At 30.6% G+C, this 20,421-nt stretch overlaps 1 protein-coding gene and 1 long non-coding RNA gene across 3 annotated transcripts; one reads left to right on the top strand and one right to left on the bottom strand.

Moving 5' to 3' along the window:
- The first annotated feature begins 1,432 nt into the window (after positions 1–1,432).
- Positions 1,433–10,110, top strand: LOC140438111 (uncharacterized). 2 transcript variants are annotated; one of them, XM_072527824.1, is made up of 3 exons: positions 1,433–1,491; positions 6,840–6,916; positions 9,775–10,110. In XM_072527824.1, the coding sequence occupies exons 1-3, from the start codon at positions 1,474–1,476 to the stop codon at positions 10,019–10,021; spliced, it is 342 nt and encodes a 113-aa protein (XP_072383925.1). In that variant the 5' UTR covers positions 1,433–1,473; the 3' UTR covers positions 10,022–10,110. The 2 variants fall into 2 exon arrangements, 1 of the variants encoding a protein (XP_072383925.1); XR_011950440.1 differs by lacking the exon at positions 1,433–1,491 and adding an exon at positions 5,405–5,574 and having other exon boundaries at positions 9,775–9,830.
- A 932-nt stretch (positions 10,111–11,042) lies between these two features.
- LOC140438110 (uncharacterized) lies at positions 11,043–19,871 on the bottom strand. The gene is made up of 3 exons (XR_011950439.1): positions 19,775–19,871; positions 19,661–19,713; positions 11,043–11,909 (listed from the first exon to the last, which is right to left on the bottom strand). It is a non-coding gene; the product is annotated as an uncharacterized lncRNA (long non-coding RNA).
- Between the last annotated feature and the right edge of the window lie 550 nt (positions 19,872–20,421).

Raw genomic sequence — 20,421 nt, 5'->3', positions numbered from 1 at the left:
ATCCTCTTCTACTTATAATAAATTCCACCATTATATACAATAGAACCATTCAACTCATGTTACGCTGCAAACTTATCAATTTTTTTAAGGCAATGGTATTATACTTTTTTCCATCCCTCCACATACATCATATAAGATCCAACCATTGAATATCAGTATTTTTGGCCTACTTAAACCAGCGTTCAGTTCAAAATGCTCTAAGTATTTAGTCACGAAGCCATTTTGAAGCTGCAGATCTGTTTAATAACACGTATGTTAGGATAGCTACTATAGAAAAAGCTATAAAAGATTTTCAAGCTGCAGGAATATGTCCTTATAATCCTGATATTTTCGCCGAAAAAGAATATGAGTCAGCTCGCTCTTATAGCGCGAATAGTACCAATGATTTTTTTATAACATCCGTATAATCCATAGAAACATATGCCATTTCGAAGCTGCAGAGCTGTTTAATAACGCCTTTGTTAGGGTAGCTACTATTGAAAAAGCTATAAAAAATTTTCAAGCTGCAGGAATATGTCCTTATGATCCTGATGTTTTAGCCGAAGAAGAATATGAGCCAGCTCATCTTCAAAACGCGAATGGCACCAATGATTTTTTTAATGATACACCTATAATCCATGAACGTCAGGAAAAACCAACAAACAATTTAACTTCAGTTCCTTAAACCCCAGCGTACGCAGAAATAGTCCAGCCATTGGAAGACCATCAACATTCATAACGTAATACGAAATTTTACCTTTGCCAGGACCATCAACATCCAAATCTAGTGGGTGTAAGAAGACAACCACAAAAGAATACTCGCAAATAATTACCAAATTACTTAATTGCCAATTACTTTATTCAATTTAAATATATTTAAATGTAAAAAAAAACAGAAAAATGAAGCTTTGTGTCAGTCTACTGTACGGCCCACTGTACCGTCTTTTTTTTTTTTCTTGATCTTGATTTTTTTAGCCTAACCAAATCTGACGCAACTTTAAATACAAATTTTATTTGCTAATATTGTCCTCTAAAATAAGAAAATGTTTTTTTATATTATATTTTTTAAGATTACTTGAAAGAATTACTCTTTTGTATAAATTTTCCATTAAAGTTAAAATTAAATACATTTTTAATGAATTCTCCGTTCTACCCTGTAGTGCAAGGATCGCTCTTGTGTTACATCGTAATAAGATTAACATATAACTCATCAGTTACATTCCTCAATGGCCGGCAAGATCATTTATTAAAAATTAAGATGAGACCTGCCTATCTACCTATAATAAATAGTATCCAGTAATCACGCTTAGATTAACTTAAAATTTAGATGTGTGTGTAGACTGAGGAGATGTCGATGGCCATAAGGGCCCAAGGGGCAGGGACAGGGACCTATCGGACCTTATATAACGTCTTGTGACGGCGCCAAGTAGTAGAGTCGTGACTTTTGTGATTAATCTAGCGTGTCAGGTGATTTTGGACAAAGAAACTACCAAAATGACAAGTCATTTACTGGTGAGTGGTTTTGTTTAAATAACTTTTTAAAAAACGGTTTGTTTTAAATTGCTTATGTTTAAAAAAATTAAAAATGGTCACGAGTATGTTCGTTTTTGTTATATTCTTTAAGAAAAAATATAAGCTTCTTCACGTGAATCCTCATGCCTTTCAGCGTCGGATTGTTTATTTTCGTATTTGTTGCTTTCATTTTATTTAACTGTTCTGGTCTGCCCTCAATGCTCTCATTTTTCGACCACTTTTCTTCTGTTTCGTATAATTTCTAATAGTTTATCTATCTATTTCTGCATTAGTCTGTTTTTTTCTTTTTTTTTGTCCTATTTGCTTCTATTAGCTGTTATTTTTTGTTTTATATTTTTTCTATTCTATTCATGCTTCAGTAACATATGTAATAGATAAGACAAATATTATAATCCACAAGGAAACTAAGTTCATATAGACTGGTAACTCTAACATCTTAAAATATAATACTATAATAAATAATGTAAACCAAATTGTAACAGATAAATTTTAAAGGGTCTTAACCCTGATATTTTTTTTACCCTGTTTTTACACCTAGAAACTGATGATGGAACATGGTTTCCGAAAACGTTTTGTCTTCATGACATAGCCCGTTTGGGTTTTTTAATTTATTTACCTACCTTTTATAAAGTATTTTTACTTAAATTTTTTACAAATAATGTACCCTGTTTGTTAGACTGAACCGGCCAAGCAAACGACAGTTGTTTGCGCTTGTTGTTGAGCGTAGGCGCAAAATTTCGGGCCAATGCTTTTTAAATGCATTCATTTTTTCGAATCCTGAGAAAACTAACAAATAATTTTGAAAAATTTAAACACAGAATGAAAGACTACATTATTACCGAGGGCTGAAAGTCCCTTAGAATAAACAAAAAGTTTTGTTTGAATGAGATATTTGAAATTAAAAATCACACTAAATTTTCTCTTCTTTTTCACCACTGTAACTTATTAAAATAAACATTATAGAAGTTTTCAGGGACTTTCGGCCCTCAGTAATAATGTACTCTTTCATTCTGCGTTTAAATTTTTCAAAAATACTTATTAGTTTTCTCAGGATTTGAAAAAAATGAATGCATTCGAAAAGCATTGTCCCGAAATTTTGCGCCTACGCTCTTAAGTAGTATGGACCTCTGTAGCAAAAACGTATATGTTTGCTGTAGTCGATTTTTTGGACTGAATTACTTTGGACTGAATTAGTTATTAACAAATTAAGGTCAAAAAACGGTAAATTTTTACTGTTTTCGTCTATCAACAAAAATCTGAAGCATTTAAAACAAATTTAAGAGTAATAAGCTGATAAGTTATATAAAATACTTCAAAATGGCGTTTTTTAATGTTTTTATCCTTATTCGTTGCTTAGAAACTTAGAAGCAAAATATTTTGGAAATTTCGGTTTTTTATAAATGTTAATAACTTTTTCAAACATAATCTTGGAACCTTCGTATTCCAGAGAATGTTGTTTCTTATGGTGCTTTACCTATGATCAATATTTCAAAGCGATCGGTTAAACAGACTAAAAGTTGTTTAATTTGGTTATTCCAAATTAAATTTTTTATGCAAGTCAAAAAATGATGAAGTTACATTGTTTTTACAAATAGCCTATAAAAGAAGAAGATTTATTCAATCAATTTATTAAAAAATGTTGAAAAAACACGGTTTTAAATATTCCAAAATTATTTTGCAAAACATGTCGATTTTTTACGTATAAAAAATTAGAATAACTTTTTAATTGTTACCTACACGAAAATTGTTTTATCATTGGAAAGCTTGCATTTTTTACAAAATTCTAAAAAGTAAAAAAGTTGTCTTAGGACAATTTGAGACAATTTGAGACTTTTTTTAATTGACGGCAGGTTTGTTTATATTAATTAAGATATATAATTATCGTTATTTAAAAGAACATACTTTAAAGTTTTATTGTGACAAACTTGAAAGAAATGGACTACTTACCTACTATTAAAAACTTTTCCAAAGTTGGAAACATTGGTTTTTTAATTGTTTGAAGAATAAAATAAGGACTTTTGGTTATGATCATTCATTCTGTGGTAAATAAGTGTGAATAAGTTATTTTTCCCTACTCATCCAGCGAACTCCACAACCATTGAACGAAATGGTCATCTGCGTTAAATTAAAAATGCCGAAAAAAGCCCGGATTTTAACGTTTTTCGAGGCCTTTTTCAATAGATTGGACATTGAATTTAAAAAAAAAACAAAAAATATGAGGTGAAAGCTTAGGGGCCGATTGTTCGAACGCTAATCAAAACTTGATTGTAATCAAATATTTAATTACAATCAAATATGTCACAGCAGCTGTCAAAATTATTAAAAATTGCTTATTATTATTATTGATTTGTAAATAAAAACATGAAATTAACATCAGAAAGAGTTTGATTATGGTTTATTTTAAATTAAAACCCTAAATAATAAAATAAATCAGTCAACATAACCTCAAAATGTGACGTATTTGATATTGATTAAATATTTGATTACAAGTTTTGATTAGCGTTCGAACAATCGACCCTTAGTCCATTAATTTCAAAATGTTCAAGTCTATTTTGATTTTATGTGGCATACGTCAGTTTAAAATATCCATGAACAAGTAGATATACCATTGCGTTTGAGAATATTAGTCTTAAGGAACGTCTAACATACTGTTTATTTCTAACATTAGTAAAAAGTTTACCATAAGTTTACCAGGGAAAGGTGTTTATTTATAACAAATTTTCAACAACAAAAAACTTCCTTTTTTAAATCAATTTATTCTTTCGTTTATAATAAGCAGGTTCCCGTGGTAAACTTTGGGTAAACTTTTTACTGTAATCTTGCAGCATCATCTTCTTATTATTATTATATATTATATATTATTATAATATTAAAACAAGACTGTGCGTAAGAAATAAACAATTTGTTTTGAACATTAAAGTTTAAAAGTCTATAAATTCCGATATTTAACGAAATATTTGTTTATGTCCAAACAATTATAAAGTAGCCTCGAAAAGGGATAAAATTGGCTTTTTTCGGCATTGTTAACTGTTTATTTGCATTTTACGTTTAAAGTAAGTATTTTACGAAAAAACACCAAAATAACTTTCATCTCAGAATAACTTAAATTATTAAAAAGTATGTTGGAAGCAAAAAAAGATTTTTTTATAATTTGTTAAATAAATAAATAATAACTAAATAAATAAATAGTAAAAATCATTCATATTTATGTTTTACAGTAGAAATTACCACAAACATTATTTAAAAAAAAATAAAAAACTGAAAAAAAAACGATTTAAACAATATTTGAATATTACATATTCGTAATGTACGCACAAACTACATACACATTAAAACAAAAACATAAAAATACATAAACAAGAACCGGAGATACAGTTAAAAGTTTCTTCCTCCTCCATCGCTCCCTTGAGATTCAAAGCCGGTCGATTTTGAGGAAATAATATCTTTTAAACGTGTTACTTTAAACTTTGAAGTGTTTTTTTAGATTTTGTAAAAAGATGCAAGCTTTCTAAATATGAATAAACAATTTTTCTGTAAGCAATAGTTATAAAGTTATTTTAATTGTTTATAAGCAAAAAATCGACATGTTTTGCAATATTTAAAATCGTTTTTCTTCAATTTTTCTTAAATATTTATAGAATAAATCTTCTTGTTTCATAAACTATTTGTAAAATTACTGTCACTTCATTATATAAACAAATGGGCATAAGTAATAATCACAATAATGACTACTGTTTTAATTTTAATAAACTAATTCATATAGAGTTGAACATGTGGGTCGTTAACCTGGTTTACTTTTTAAGAAATGTAGTATTAATATTATTCCGAATGTCATTGTCACTGTAAACAGTCAATTATCACTGTCGACATATCAGATTAGTTGACATTTAACATTCCTACAGTTCGGATGTAGAAAACTCTTTCGAGTAGGGACTTATGTTCCCTGTAGGAAATCTAACCCCATTGGCATACTCCCATATACTTTAATAATTGCAAGTGCGGTTTAATCCTTTCAAAACCAACCTCTGCTTGGTTTTGAGGTTTTTTTGCAAGTAATATAAAGTAAGTTATTAACCACATGTTTGTATATAATAATCAAAATTTTACCTTACAATTTTGTTAATTTAGTGGGATTACTTTCGTTTAGGTTCACTAAAAATGGACTGATTTGTCCCAAAACGTTTTGAACGTTCTATTTTTGGGTTCCATAAAGTGTCTGCTACCAGCAGGTCGCAAAATAATACAGTATGTGTATAGCAGTTTTGTTGTACATTCGTCCTTCTTTTCGAAATAATTGATTTCTAATATTTGGATATTATAAAGGTTCATTTCTTCTGTTAACTCCAGTTCTCTCCCGCTTTGTTTCGTAATATTCTAGGAAGCGATTCTTATTTGTTCTTCTTTTATTGTACAGTTATTTTTTTTCTTGTCCTGTTCAGTTATTTTGAATTATTTCTTGTGAGTTATAAGGATTCCAAAAATAGGAATAGAAATAGTCTAAGTTTTTTAAATATCTTCATTTGATTTATTGTCATATTATAGTTGATATATTTTTTGCTATTTCCGTATGCATTTTCATTTCCATGTCAATCTGCTGTTTATTTATTTGTATTTTTTGTTTGGTATAGTTTTTTAGAGCTGTTGGTTTTGTTTTTTTCAATGGGTATATTTTTATCCATATTTTACTTCCATAGATTTCCACCTATAATTATCTTTTGGTAGCCTTTCTTTGTACGTTCTCTTATTTTTTTCTTTGGCTCTTTTTTCTATTTTTCCTTTCAATTTTCATCTTTCCGTTAGTTAGGTCGTTGTTCAAGCATATTTTCCCATTTTTTTTTTAACTAAAGTTTACTTGTGTACTCAGTATTTTCCCTTTTTCTTCGTGGTTTTTATTTCCAAGTTTTCCAAGTTAGATATTGACGTCAGTTATTAATTTTCTTCATAAGTAATGTTACTGTTCCATTAAGTAATTTTGTATATTGATAAATCTCTTACTAATACATTATTTGCCTTATAAACTTTTTTATCTACTTTATCCTCTTTTTTTGTATATTTTAGTTCCTCCCTCAATGCTTCTTTTTCTTTTAGTAACAGCTAAACTTAAGCTTAACTTAAGCTTAACTTAGTTTAAAGGTACACCTTTTTACTTTAAAAGAAGTTTATATGACGTTTCAATTTCCACTTCGGAAATCGTTCTCATTATACAACACATAATAAAACAATTTCCGAAGTGGAAAAGTTTTAATTTAAAATATTTTAAATCAATATAATAAAATTATATTAATTTTCTTTTTTGTATCATGATAATAGAAACATAATGTTTACAGGCACTGTTCGTTACCATTATATTTGCCAGCTCCTGCACATCAGCCTTTTTCCTTGGATGGGGAGGAACCAAACAAGAGTAAGTTTGTTAAACATTTTTTAATTTTAGGAACATAGAAATCAAAACCAAGATAGAATTTCAATAGTTGGCTCGCCAATAAGATTAACAATAGAGGAAATTAAAAATGTATGTAAACAGCTGAAGAGGAACAAAGCACCCGGACCAGGAGATATACCCGGAGAATTGTTTAAGTACGGAACGAACAAATTGTACGAATGTCTTCGACAACTTTTTCAAGAATGCATAAACACAAGCGAAATCCCTACGGAATGGAAGATATCATACCTCAGCACTATACATAAAAAGGGTGATAAAAATAATTGTGAAAATTACCGAGGAATAGCTGTAATCGGATCTATGAGTCGAATATATGGAAAGGTGTTAAAGAACCGAATCGAGAGAGAATACTTAGATTATGAAGCAGAAGAACAAGCAGGATTTCGTACGGGTCGATCCACTATTGACCACATTTTCTCCTTAACCCAATTAATAGAAAAAAAGATGGCAAGGAATCAAGAGATTCATATGTTGTTCGTCGACCTACGGAAAGCCTACGACAGCGTTCCACTGAAGAAGCTATGGCAATCAATGGAAAGCACGAATATTAATATAGAATTAATAAAAGCCGTCAAAGTGCTATACAACCAACCAATAACAAAGATAAAAGCAGGGACACAAATAACAACAGGATTTATAACATCAAAAGGATTAAAGCAAGGATGTTGCTTGTCTCCCACTTTATTTAAAATATACCTCGAAAGTTCTTTAAAAGGATGGAAACAAAAATGCAGGACAATGGGGATACCGCTCACCAATACTATGGTATATACGCTTAACTTTGCAGACGATCAAGTAATAATGGCTCAAGATTATGACGATTTAAACTATATGGCACGAAAATTAATTGAAGAGTATGATATATGGGGTCTAGAAGTAAATAAAAAGAAAACCGAATACCTGTGCATTGGAGCAGAACAAAAAGATCTCATATTAGACGATAATACTACGATAAAGCACTGCTGTAACTACAAATACCTAGGTATCACTATTTCACAAGATGGAACATTAGACAAAGCTATAAGAGAGAGAAATACGTCAGGGAGAAAAGCCATCACAATGTTAAACACCATTTTATGGGACCAATCCATCAGCAAAGAAAATAAAAAGAGGATATGTGAGACTATAGTAAAAAGTATCACTTTATACAGCTGTGAGGTATGGCCACTGAAGCCGCAGGAAGATCTAGAAGAGAAAGGATTACCAACGAACACATTAGAGAAATAATGGGAACCAAACGAACAATCACAGATAACCTAACAACAAAACAACTTATCTGGTTCGGACACATACAAAGAATGGACGAACAACGAATGCCAAAAGAAATACTAAAGTGGCAACCAGAAGAAAGAGAAAACGAGGTAGACCGAGAAAAAGTTGGAGCGAAGGAATAAATAAAAAACTGAGAGAGAGGGCCATAGAAGAAGATCTATGGAACAACCGGTCTAATTGGCGATTGGAAGTCGGAAAACGGCGGAGAACGTTATAAACCGACAAGTAGTAGTAGTAGTAGTAGTAGTAGTTAAAATATCTTCTTTATATACTCTAAAATTTTATTCAGTTAGTCGATGAGTTCGAACGATTCTTAATGTCAATTATTCTGATAAAATACTTTAAACTATGGTAAAAATATTCAAAATGCTGGACGTCCCAATGTATCAGAAAGCGTGAAACTCAACGATCTTTACTACATATTCTGAAAGACGAAAAGTATCATCCGTACAAAAATCACTTCCATCAAGAATCCAAAGAAGGTGGTTTTGATGGCCGTATGCAGTTTTGTGTCATTTTACAGGATTTTTATAACCGCATTCCAGGCTTTGTTAAAAAAATTATTATTATCTACAAAATTGCAGACACTGGAGACACTAATCCTCACTAGATGACTATAGGTCATACTTAACACCATCAGAAAATCAATGATTAATGGCAAAATTATTGGTCCTTATATTATTGAAGAACATCCTACAGGAGGACGTTATTAACAATTTTTGCTAATAGAAGTTATACCGGTCATTACTGATATGTTTGCAAATGCCAACAATCCTTGCTTACCAGATGGTAGTATCCAATTACAAAAAAACAGAGTACCCTCGCCATATGCACGTTATGTTCGCGAGTTTTGAAACCAGTGTTTTCCTGGGAGGTGGATTGGTAGATGAGGACTAATAGAATGGTCCCCAAGATCTCCAGATCTAATACCTTCAGTTTTTTTCTATGGGGTTATTTAAAATTAAAGGTTTATGTAGATTTAGCGCAAAATCTACAGGAGTTCCAAGACAGAATTAGAGACGAAGTTAATAAAATTACTTCGGAAATTATTCATAATGTGTAAGAGTAATACATTTGTATATTATTTGGCATTTAATATATCTGAAAGCTATTATGTAATAATTAATTTAATATTGCAGCTTATTTATTGTTAAATTATTCTCTGTTTAAATTAAATTACTTTTTATTTCACTGTATAAGTACCAGTCAGGTAATGTCTGAATACATTACTAAAAGACCTTTTAAATGAGTTATTACAAGACCAACATTTCAATTTAAAAATTCAACGAAATTAACCGTCTCAAAACTGGTGACGTGATTATTTTCGAACATTATTAAAAAAATCTACATTTAAAATTAAAAATCGACCTATTTAAGGATTTTTGTCTAAAATAAATTGTAAAATAATGAATTTGTTTCATTTTAGCCGCCCCCCTCTGTAGAACAAAGATAAAAATGACTTTTAGTTGTTAAAGTATAAAGTGCAATTAACAATTAATCAATAACAGATTTATAAATACCTATTATCATGACTTTTGTTATTTCAGGCAACCAGAAAAAGCCTACTACTACCTTAGAAATAGCGTGCCACATTCAGTACAGCATCATTCACTAGATGCCTCTCGTCGGCCCATCCAAATACCATCCGATCACATTTTTCCCTTATATAACGTCCAAGACATTCAATTGATACCTTGTCTGTGTCCTGTGAACAAAAACTATCAGTATGAAGACATTCCGCAAGAAAATGTTTTTGTACATCCGGTTTCTAAAAGATCTCCGCAAAAAAACTAATTTTAGATTAATTTTTTAGGGATGTTTAAGTTTTTTATATGCTTTGTACCTGTGTATAAATGATTTAAGTAAATATACAACCAACAGTTGGCAGCGTTATTTATTTCGGTATATTTGTTTCATTTCCAACACTGTCTTTATTGGAATGGATATTTATCAGTGGCGGCTGGTGAGGGTGGATGAGTGAAAGCGTTTCACTCATAGAAAAATTACGTGAAAACAGTTAATTTTATTTCCTATTTGCATATTTCGAAAGAAATGGAACAAGATTTTTACGATCTGGAAAGGGAAATATGGCGCTCTATATATGAGGTTAAAGAAAGGAGGTAAAGGAACTAATAGAACCGGAAACCCCACAAATTACTACAAATGAAGAACTTAATATAAATGTACAGGAAGTTCGTACAATACTTGAAAAGCTGAAGAATAGAAAAGTAGAAGGTAAAGACGAGATACCAAACCAATTATTAAAATATTGTGGAGCAGCAATAACAGAACAATTAACAACATTAATTAGTAAAATTATAAAACACAATACAATACCGAAAGAATGGAAAACAAGCGCACTCTTTTTTGTATCAAAAAATCAATGGTTTGGTAATTTTTAAATATTTTAATTTTTTAAATAATGTTCCCGACCTATTTAAGAGGAAGGATAAGTTAATAATTATTACTTAAGTTATTACCTAACTATTTCTGCAAAAATCCGAATGCCACCTCTGACATACACCTCAAAACAGATCCGCCTTTGTCTAAGTAGGCTTTTGGTAAGTATACTAAGTAATATATATATATATATATATATATATATATATATATATATATATATATATATATATATAAGTATTATACCTATTTATTTTTTGTGTTCTCCAATCAGCCCTGAACAAATTATCAATAACCGCCACTGATATCAAAATTTTGCTTATTTTATGAAGAATGAAATATTATAGAATTAATTCTGTTGGTCTATCAGTCATGTGAGTCACGAAGAAATTCCAGATAATGAAACTACGAGAAGTATACAAAAATGTTTATTATAAACTCTAACAATAATATCTTACAAAAAAGCAACACTTAAAAAATATGATAAACACTTAGACTATCACAATTGAAATTTCATATTGGAACTCATTCCAGTAAATTTAAATAATTACCAAAATAACTTTACAATATTTAATATTCATTTAGTTTACTTTAAGGGATAAAAAGAATGGTTTATTTTCAGATGCAAAACTAATTTATAAAACAACGAAAAGTTTGTAGATAACGTAAAACTATAAAATAGAATATCTGAGAGAAACAGAAGAAAAATAAAGAGATTAATACAACCACGTGAAGGTTTTTCACCAAATTTATAAATGTCTTACATGAAATATGTTCAAGAATAAATGTTTTAAGACGATGCTGTGGTTTTCCTCTTTTCTATAATATTAACAACTGCTCCATGTTGAAATATAAAAATATTGTAAAAAGAAATGTCCAAGGTAATGTATATTTAAAGAAAGAATTATAGTAAAAGGCGATAGTGGAAACAGAATACAAAGAAGTTATCATTTATTAAAAGTTAACAACGAAAATTGTCCATTGTTTGACTTTTATTTTGGCAACCTCAGCGCTCTTTCGTATTACCTATAGAATAGCTAATGGGTTTGAAAAAAATCCTACTGGAATGTTACCTCATAATTAAAGCTTGCAAAAAAATGATCCTAGCTAACTTTCAACTGTGAAATTTCTTCAGTGCCAATGGAATGGTTTTCCTCCATGGCCATGAGAATCGTCGTGACCTTTTGTATGATGATGAATAGTTTTGTAGACAGTATGGGTGTGTTTGACGGTGTGGATGTGTTCTGGGATTTTGAATACTACGTGATGATGGCCACCATGTCTGAAATAAAGGAAATAAAATAAAGCTTACAAAACCATAAAAATTTATTCTAATATATATTTTTTAATCAAATAAATCAGATTCAAAGTTAGCCACTTCTACCACCTCTGAACTAACTAATAGTCTGAGTTTTTAGCTTTACTTAAAAGAGACAATCAATTTAAAAGTTTCATTAAAAACTAAACATGAACTTGATTTTTTTGTTAAACAAATTCAGCAAAAGAAAACTCAGAACGATCTGGCAGTGCTCTAGAGATTCTTCTAATAAAACTAAACGAAGAGGAAATTAAACTAGTTACTCCAAAGAAGTGTGCAACGAAATTGAAGCAAACATTAATCCTAAGAAAGCACCTGGGTTTGATTTAATTACTGGGAAAATCTTAAAACAGCCTCCTACAAAAGCGATAGTAAAGCTGATATATCTTATAAATGCCTCGTTCAGATTATTATATATTCCCAAGATATGCAAAATAGCAGAGATCTTAATGATCCTTAAAGCTGGAAAGCAACCAAATACAGTATCATCGTACAGGCCAATTTCCTTACTATCTGTATGCTCAAATCTCTCACAGACACTAAGGCTCTAATTTCATTACACTAATTTGGATTTTGAGAAAGTCATTTAATTATCGACTAAGTCCATAGAATAACGGATCTAATAGAAAGGTCACTAAAAGAAAAGAATGTTTGCTCTGCTGCCTTCCTCTACGAGGCTTAAACTTTTCAAGATGGCACGAAGGACTTAAATATAAATTAAACATGATTCTGATAAGAAAATGCACAGAATTATTGGAATCGTGCATTTCAGGTAAAGTTTTTAGGGTAAAGCAAGAAGAAGCCTGCTTGGAATTAAAAGAAATCAATACAGGTGTATCATACGGTAGTGTGATAGAACCAGTCCTGCACCTATTATCTTCATTATGCAGCCTCAAAAATCCACTGCTGAACATAGGCCTCTTCCTCGTGTTTCGAACCCCGTCTATCTTTCGCCATTTTCATCCAGTTTTTATTTTGTCTTCTTAATTCGTCAACTTATCGTGTAGGTGGTTGACTGACGCTTCTCTTGTCTTCCCTTGGTCTCCATTTCAATAACCTCTTTATCCATCGCCCATCCGTCATTCTAGCTATGTGTCCTGCCCATCTCCATTTTAGTCTGGCTATCCTTTCGTTGACGTCCGTCACCTTGGTTCTTCTCCTGACCTCTTCGTTTTTATTTTGTCTCGCAGAGTTATTCCTAACATGGATCGCTCCATTCTTCTCTGTGTGACTCTTGCACTATTTAACACTTTAATGTTGAGGCCATCCAGCTCTTGAGAACACGGATCTGGTTAGAAGAACTTAAGGGATCTGTTAATTAGTAAGTTTAAAATTCGTTTACCCTTAGTCTCAAGTTTTTAGTAATAATTTAGGCAAGAAAAAAGTTGCTCTTTGTTCATATTGTTTGATCATATTATAATGTTCTTAAACATCTTATTGGTGTTTATTAAATAAAAAAATCAGATAATAAAAAATATAATCCAATAAAAAACAGATCTCATACTAACAGCTGAATCGTAGTAATAATGTCTAGAAGACTATGAGTACCACAAGAACTGGTACTGCTCGCCAGGTCCAGATATTTGTCCAAACAAATTTTGGGATATACTTAAGCATACTAGGTCATCCAGGGTCAATAACATGGAAAGGTTCCACCTTAGCTTAATTCTTTTGATACCTTCGGTATCTGTGAATTGTCAATTTTCTCCTTAGAAGTGATGAGAGCCATATGGCTTAAATAAATATTGAGCTCTTGATTCTTGCAACAGAAGACCTCCTAGTAACTCCTAAATAACATTAAATAGCTAGGTATTCTTACTGAACATCTTTATAACATTATAAAAAACGGTACCGCTTGCGACATCCAGATGCGTTAGAATATTTGTGGGAGATTCTCCACCGGATCAGCTCACTTGGGGTGAGATAAAACGGAAAATACTCTTTAGAGTGAGTAAAAGTCACACTGCTTAAATATGGATAAAAAGTATTAAAGTAGGATAATTTAAGCTATATTAAATAGTAAGCCTACATACTGTATTCGCAGATCAACCATAGGCATATAATAAGCTAACAGAGTCATTAGTATTTTAAGCTATACTCTGAAAATCTTTCTCCGAATTATATAGACGAATTAAAAATAAACTATCGCAGTTTGGTTTCCGCGACGCTTTTGCGCACGAGAAGCTCTTTGTGCACTTCACATACTCCTTCAGAATTGCAGAGATCAATAAAATGGCACCCATGTATTTTTAATAGATTATAAGAAGGTTTCAGAAGGATAAATAATGCTTAGCTTATTAAAATAATGCAAAAAACAGAAGTTAATAATCAAGACATAACAGTAATAAAAAAACTATATTGGAAGCAGAAGCCAAATGTTAAAGTTAGCAATTTTTAGAAAACTTAGGATGTCAAATAGAATGCAGAGAGGGGTAAGAATACATTATGTCATCATTACTGTTTAATTTATACGATAACAAAATCGTTAACACTTTTATTACTATGGGAACATATATAGTTCATCCCAAACCCTTCTTTCAGTGCGTCACAGTTAATCGAATGCTCTCTAACGCATTAAGCTAGAAGTGACAGAAAAAAACGTGAGTCTGTGATTATTATACATAGAACTTAGAAAATTATGTATAGTTCACGGGTATTTGCATATTAAAGCGAATTACGAATATATAATTGGTTGGAGTTTACAATACGCTAAATAGATATCCAATCAATGATGCGCATAAATATAATTTGACGCAGATGGTCTCGATAGTGACAGTACTTTGACAGTGTCAACTGATAAAATAATAATTGTCATTCCAGGTTAGTATTATTTTCAGACATTTTACAGTAAAAATTTAATTTTGTATTTATTGTCATAAAAATATTTTAAATATGCCGAGATATACCGAGAATGAACAAAGACTAATATTAAAATTATTAAATTATTTTCAATTAGAAAAAGAGGCTGGGACAACTTTATTACCAGTTTCTGACGTTAGTGAAGTAAGTTTTAAATTATTCTAAACAATATTCATATTAGTAGTTTAAATACTATACATTTTAGCCATAGTATTTGTAATAAATAATAATAAATACATAAATAAATCTTAGCTAATTAAGCACTTTCCTTGGAATGTATAGAATAGGGATTATGACAAACTGCCGTTCCAATATAATGCGCAATCAAATTTTTTATACAGGACGGGACCTCTAATAAGTAAATTTAAAAAAAAATTGAATTCTTAAAGTTTTTACTCTACATTTTCAAAAAATAACCTTTTCACATTTAGCCGATTACGATTCTTCAACTGTCAGATTTAACTAAAATGTCATGCAATAATTCTCGACATTCTTAAAATATTATCTGACGTCAAAATTAGTGACGCACTGAAAGAAGGGTTTGGGACAGACTGTATGTCCCAGCAGATTTCAAAATCTGCTGGCAATTGTTTGTACCCAAAGCCCATGTTATTTGAACACATCCCTTACTCATTACCCAGTAGTATGCAACCTACATAACATGTTTGTAAACTATAAATTGATGTTAACTAAACACGTGCATCAACAACTCATAAATAGACGTTTTCTAATACAGAAAGAGCTTCAAGAAGAAATTGAAAACCTCTCAAATATTTCTGAAAATGAATTCGAGGAAGAACCTTATGCTCCCTCAGAGTCTGATTATGTACCTGGTGGCGATTCTGCCTCAGATTCTGATTAAGTACCTGAGAATACTCCTGACCGTGTGGATGTAAACATCACTGCTTCCGACGAAAAAAGTTCTGAATAACGCGGAAATATCTGAAGATGGGTCTAAAAGGAATGAATTGACTGCAATAGAATACACCATATACAAACTTTTGTCCGAAAAAAGAACTTCCTACCCAGAGAAATGGGTACTATATCAATACTAAATATTGATAAAGGTTCTCGTCTGTTAATATTTTTCTAAAATAATTTCCGAGTAGTTGATTTATGCATATTGCCTCCTATACAAACCAAAGAATAGCAGCACTTCCAAAAAACAGAAATATAATATTAAACACAAAAAAACAGATATGTACGAAATGTGATAGACAGTTATTGGTTGTACTATGGTTATGTGTTACAAACAGTACCATCTATCTCACACTACTAGTCACAAAACGAATCACTTTCGAATTCCCTCATAAAAAAAAGTATTTCAAGAGGTCGCTGTTTATTCCTGTTATCTAAGTCTTACTATAATAATTCTGAAATAAAGGGTAATACATCAAAAACATACTACATCGATGAAGTGGTTTCTTGTTTGAAACAAACTTTTGTAAAGGAGAGGATTGAGAGTTCCCATGAGTCCATCGACGAATCAATAACTAAGTCCAAAGGAAGATCTTCCCTGAAGCAGTATCTTCCTATGAAACCAGTAAAAAGAAGTATAAAAATGTTACAGCGAAGTGATTCTTTCACAGAATATGTATACGATTTCAATATTTACTCGGGAAAAGAATCCACACCAACTGGGAGCTCTAGGAAAACGAGTTGTTGAAACCCTGGTCAACACCATACGGTCACCAGATATGTGTCTATGCTTTGATAGATTTTTCACTTCGTTCAACCTTATCATGTTTAGGAACTTATATGGCCAATCGGGTTAACGTAGCCAAATTTAAAAATACCAAAATGTTAAGGAGTGATATGGAGTTTTTAGTTTCATCCGAAAGATACGAAAGGAGTGATGCTGATGTCCAATTTTCACAGTACAACTGTACAACAAAAGCTGAAAACTCGAGAAAAAGCTGAGTTCACTAAACTTGTCCAGAATCAAAACGTTAGCACATATGATATGGACCGAAAATCTGCGAAATGGTGAAGAAAAGTTTTTATAAATTAGTTATGTACGCTATTGTAAATTCTTGGATTATTTATAAGGATTTGCATAAAAGAAGTCTACAAGTGTACACGATAATACAAAATTTTCACTTTTGTCATTTTTGTCACAACAAATACCTACTATATAGGAGAAGGTGCTCCTAGTAGATGTTCACAAAATAAATCAGAAACTCGAACTACGACTATTAGTACAGCGCGCAATGTGCCTTTATGTAAAAATTATTTTGACGTGACAACGTCTTAAATTAGGTTGTGGCTCGGAGTCATTCATGAAAAAGTGTAACGCCCGCTCACGTCTGTTACAGTGAGTCACCGAACGAGAGAGAGGCCCGCCGGACCGGCGAATGCCTTGCGTCTCTCTCCCACTCAAACATGATCGGTCCGCTGCGCGCGCAGCACTAGAGAATTAGGCGCGTTGAATCGGTGCGTGCTTCCGTGCTTGTGTCTCTGTCAGTGTTGTTCCGTCTACCGATTTTTCGGTAGATCTACCGAATTTGATTCCTATCTACCGATCTACCGAACTGCCCCTTGAATCTACCTAATTTTAAAACAAATATCACAATGACTTGAAAATAAATTCGGATAATACAATTTATCTTTTTATTTCTGTTACCATCAAAAAACTTTTCAGTGTAACCTAATACTTGGTATTTTTAATACGTTTGTATTAAAATTCATTTGATACTTCCCTATAGTGTTTAAAAATATATTTGCAAAGATGCAAAGAAAGCGAAATACCCCGAGATTCAAGTTCGTAATTTTATACCTAATAATAACATATTGTATAAACATCATTCCGTAATCATAATCATTCACACACGTCTCTTCAATTCTCAAAGAATCTCAAGTATCAAGTGATAAATTATTAGCTAAATGACGGTGTGTGCTGTCGGTTTTCTTTGACTGCCGACTTAATCCATTAGCAGATAATGGTTGTTACATCTATTTCAACCAGAACGTTTTAACTTTCTGTAAATATTATGACCTATAACTATTTCTCAAAATATTATTAAACCTTATTTGTATCATAATAGCTGATGTGAGCATTTGGTCCCAATAATTTGATTCTTTATTTATTAAACAAAATTCAATGAATTATGGTTATTTCTAATAATTAGTTCAGCATAATTATTTAAGGTCTTTAACTTTTGAACCATTAAGTCGCCACCATAATGGGAAACTTTTCTATTTTTAGTTTTATGGAAAAAAGTTATTCTTTCTAAAAAGTTCTGAATGATCTAAAACTTAGAATACAATCATCAGATATTAAATTTTTTTAGTAATATAGGCAGTTTATCAAAAAATATGAATTTTATGTTCATATTTTTTGACAAACCTCGTGTATATGGCTCAAAAAATTTAATTGATGATTGATTTTAGGTTTTAGGTCATAAAACTAAAAAAAAAATCCATTATGGTGTTCACTTAATTGGGCGCACTGTATTATAATATATATATATATATATATATATATATATATATATATATATATATATATATATATATATATATATATATATATATATATATATATATATATATATATAATTTACGTCATTGCATATGATCTACCGAAATCTACCGAATTTTGCCGAAGGCATCTCCCGATATTGGATAAGCTCCACGGAACATCACTGGTCTCTGTCTTTCTCGAGCGTTCTTGGTGTTCAAGACACATTACAGCAGAAACACTTCCTTTGATTTCATATTTCTCCTATCATCGTCCTATCCTCAACAAAATCACTCAAATAGAATAGAAATTAGTTAAGTTTAAGTTTACATGTACAATGTTTTAGTAAACAAAATATATTTCTATAGTTAAAATTTGTGCAATTCTTATTTCCATTCAATTCCTTGTTCCTATTGTGCAATTTAATAATATTAATATCAATAAATATTCTACCGAGAAAAAGACGTTGTCACGTAAAATCTTCGCCCGTAAAACCGACTTTACAGGCAACCGATTTTTTTTACCACATCATTCATAAGAACTAGTTTTTTGTGTAATTTACTGATTTTTCATTTTGAATATAAGTTTGTTTCTTTACTAACGGGATTTATTTATCCCGCCATTCAACACTAATGGGGCAAATATTGCATATATATATATATATATATATATATATATATATATATATATATATATATATATATATATATATATATATATATATATATTAATACATGTCCTTTCTAAGTATACAAGAATACATAAAAATGTCAAAAAATCAATAGCTTTGTTAGGTCTTTAGGCATTAACGAATATCATTAAAGTCATTTTTTAAACATTTTAATTTAGCTACAATGAAATCAGTAATGAAAGGATTAAAATAAGCTTCCCTTATTTGACTAAATGATGCAAACAGAAAAAAGAAGTTATCAGTAAAAATATACCAATGGGGTGAGAGCTTTCAGACACATATGATCTATACAATTAGCACAGAGAGAACAGAATTTGTTATCAGTGGAAAATATAACTGATGCCTTTATGATCGAGACCAAGTATTTCTGAACTGTCAAGTTTTCATTCACTAATTGAAAATAAAATTAATAGGTCATATATAAAGTATTTACAATTTTATTTCAGAAAATCTAATAAAATTAATTAATATTTAATTAAAAAATAAATTAATAACAATAATTAAATAATAATTGATAAAAACAAAAAATTATTATTGTTTTGTATTTTAAGACCGATTTCCGTAAGTAGAAATATAAATCGATAACATTTTAAAGTAAAATTGTGACTTATTCCCATTAAAAATAGTAAATTACTTTAGGATGACACAAAAAAATAGCTTCAGAATAATGAAATATTAATATTTATCAAAAATAATAGTACTCACCCTCCGCCATTAACTCCAAAAATTGAAGCCAAAGCTAGGAGACACCAGAGGAACTAAAACAAAAAAAATAAACTTTTTTTACAAACAAACACCACGCACGTTTAATTCCATTACCCAAGCTCTTGCAGACATGCTTGAAGTAGTTCTAGAAAGAAAGCAAGACTCTTGTAATTGTATCAAATTTGATTACGGCTGCTTTTATAGCGAATAGGGGTATCCCATTCTTGCGTGGTGTAAACGCAACATTAAATCTATCACATATCGACAAAAAATTAACTTTCTCCAAACTAATCAACATTAATTATATAATAAAGAACAAATGAGCACCCGGTGTATTATTAAGAACTTATTTTTGTTTCCTCGGATGTATTATTACTTTGTAATTGATTCAAATTGATAAATCGCTCGATTATTCAGTAACAGCTAGGAAGATGTCATAACTTCAATTACTATATAATTATATTAAGAAGTAGTTGCCTAGTTAAGAAAAATTTGATACATAGATATATACACTAATATAGAAAATATTATAAATGTTTGGTTATATCAATTTTAGCTAGTCAGGCTTGCAAATCATTGCCTTCGACCTGACTTACCGAGGACAACTTTTAAATATTTCTTTTCAGATCCCAAAATTACATTTTAATAACATTTTTTAGAATCAGCTACCGATTTTTATTGTCAATAACTTCTCTTCTTAGAGTGCCATATCCCTACGGAACGTCGGCGACTACCATGATTATAATATTGTTATACTGATC

The sequence above is a fragment of the Diabrotica undecimpunctata genome, chromosome 4 (genome assembly GCF_040954645.1).
Source record: "Diabrotica undecimpunctata isolate CICGRU chromosome 4, icDiaUnde3, whole genome shotgun sequence".
NCBI classification, from domain to species: Eukaryota; Metazoa; Arthropoda; class Insecta; order Coleoptera; family Chrysomelidae; genus Diabrotica; species Diabrotica undecimpunctata.
This window is presented reverse-complemented; position numbering and strand designations above follow the sequence as displayed.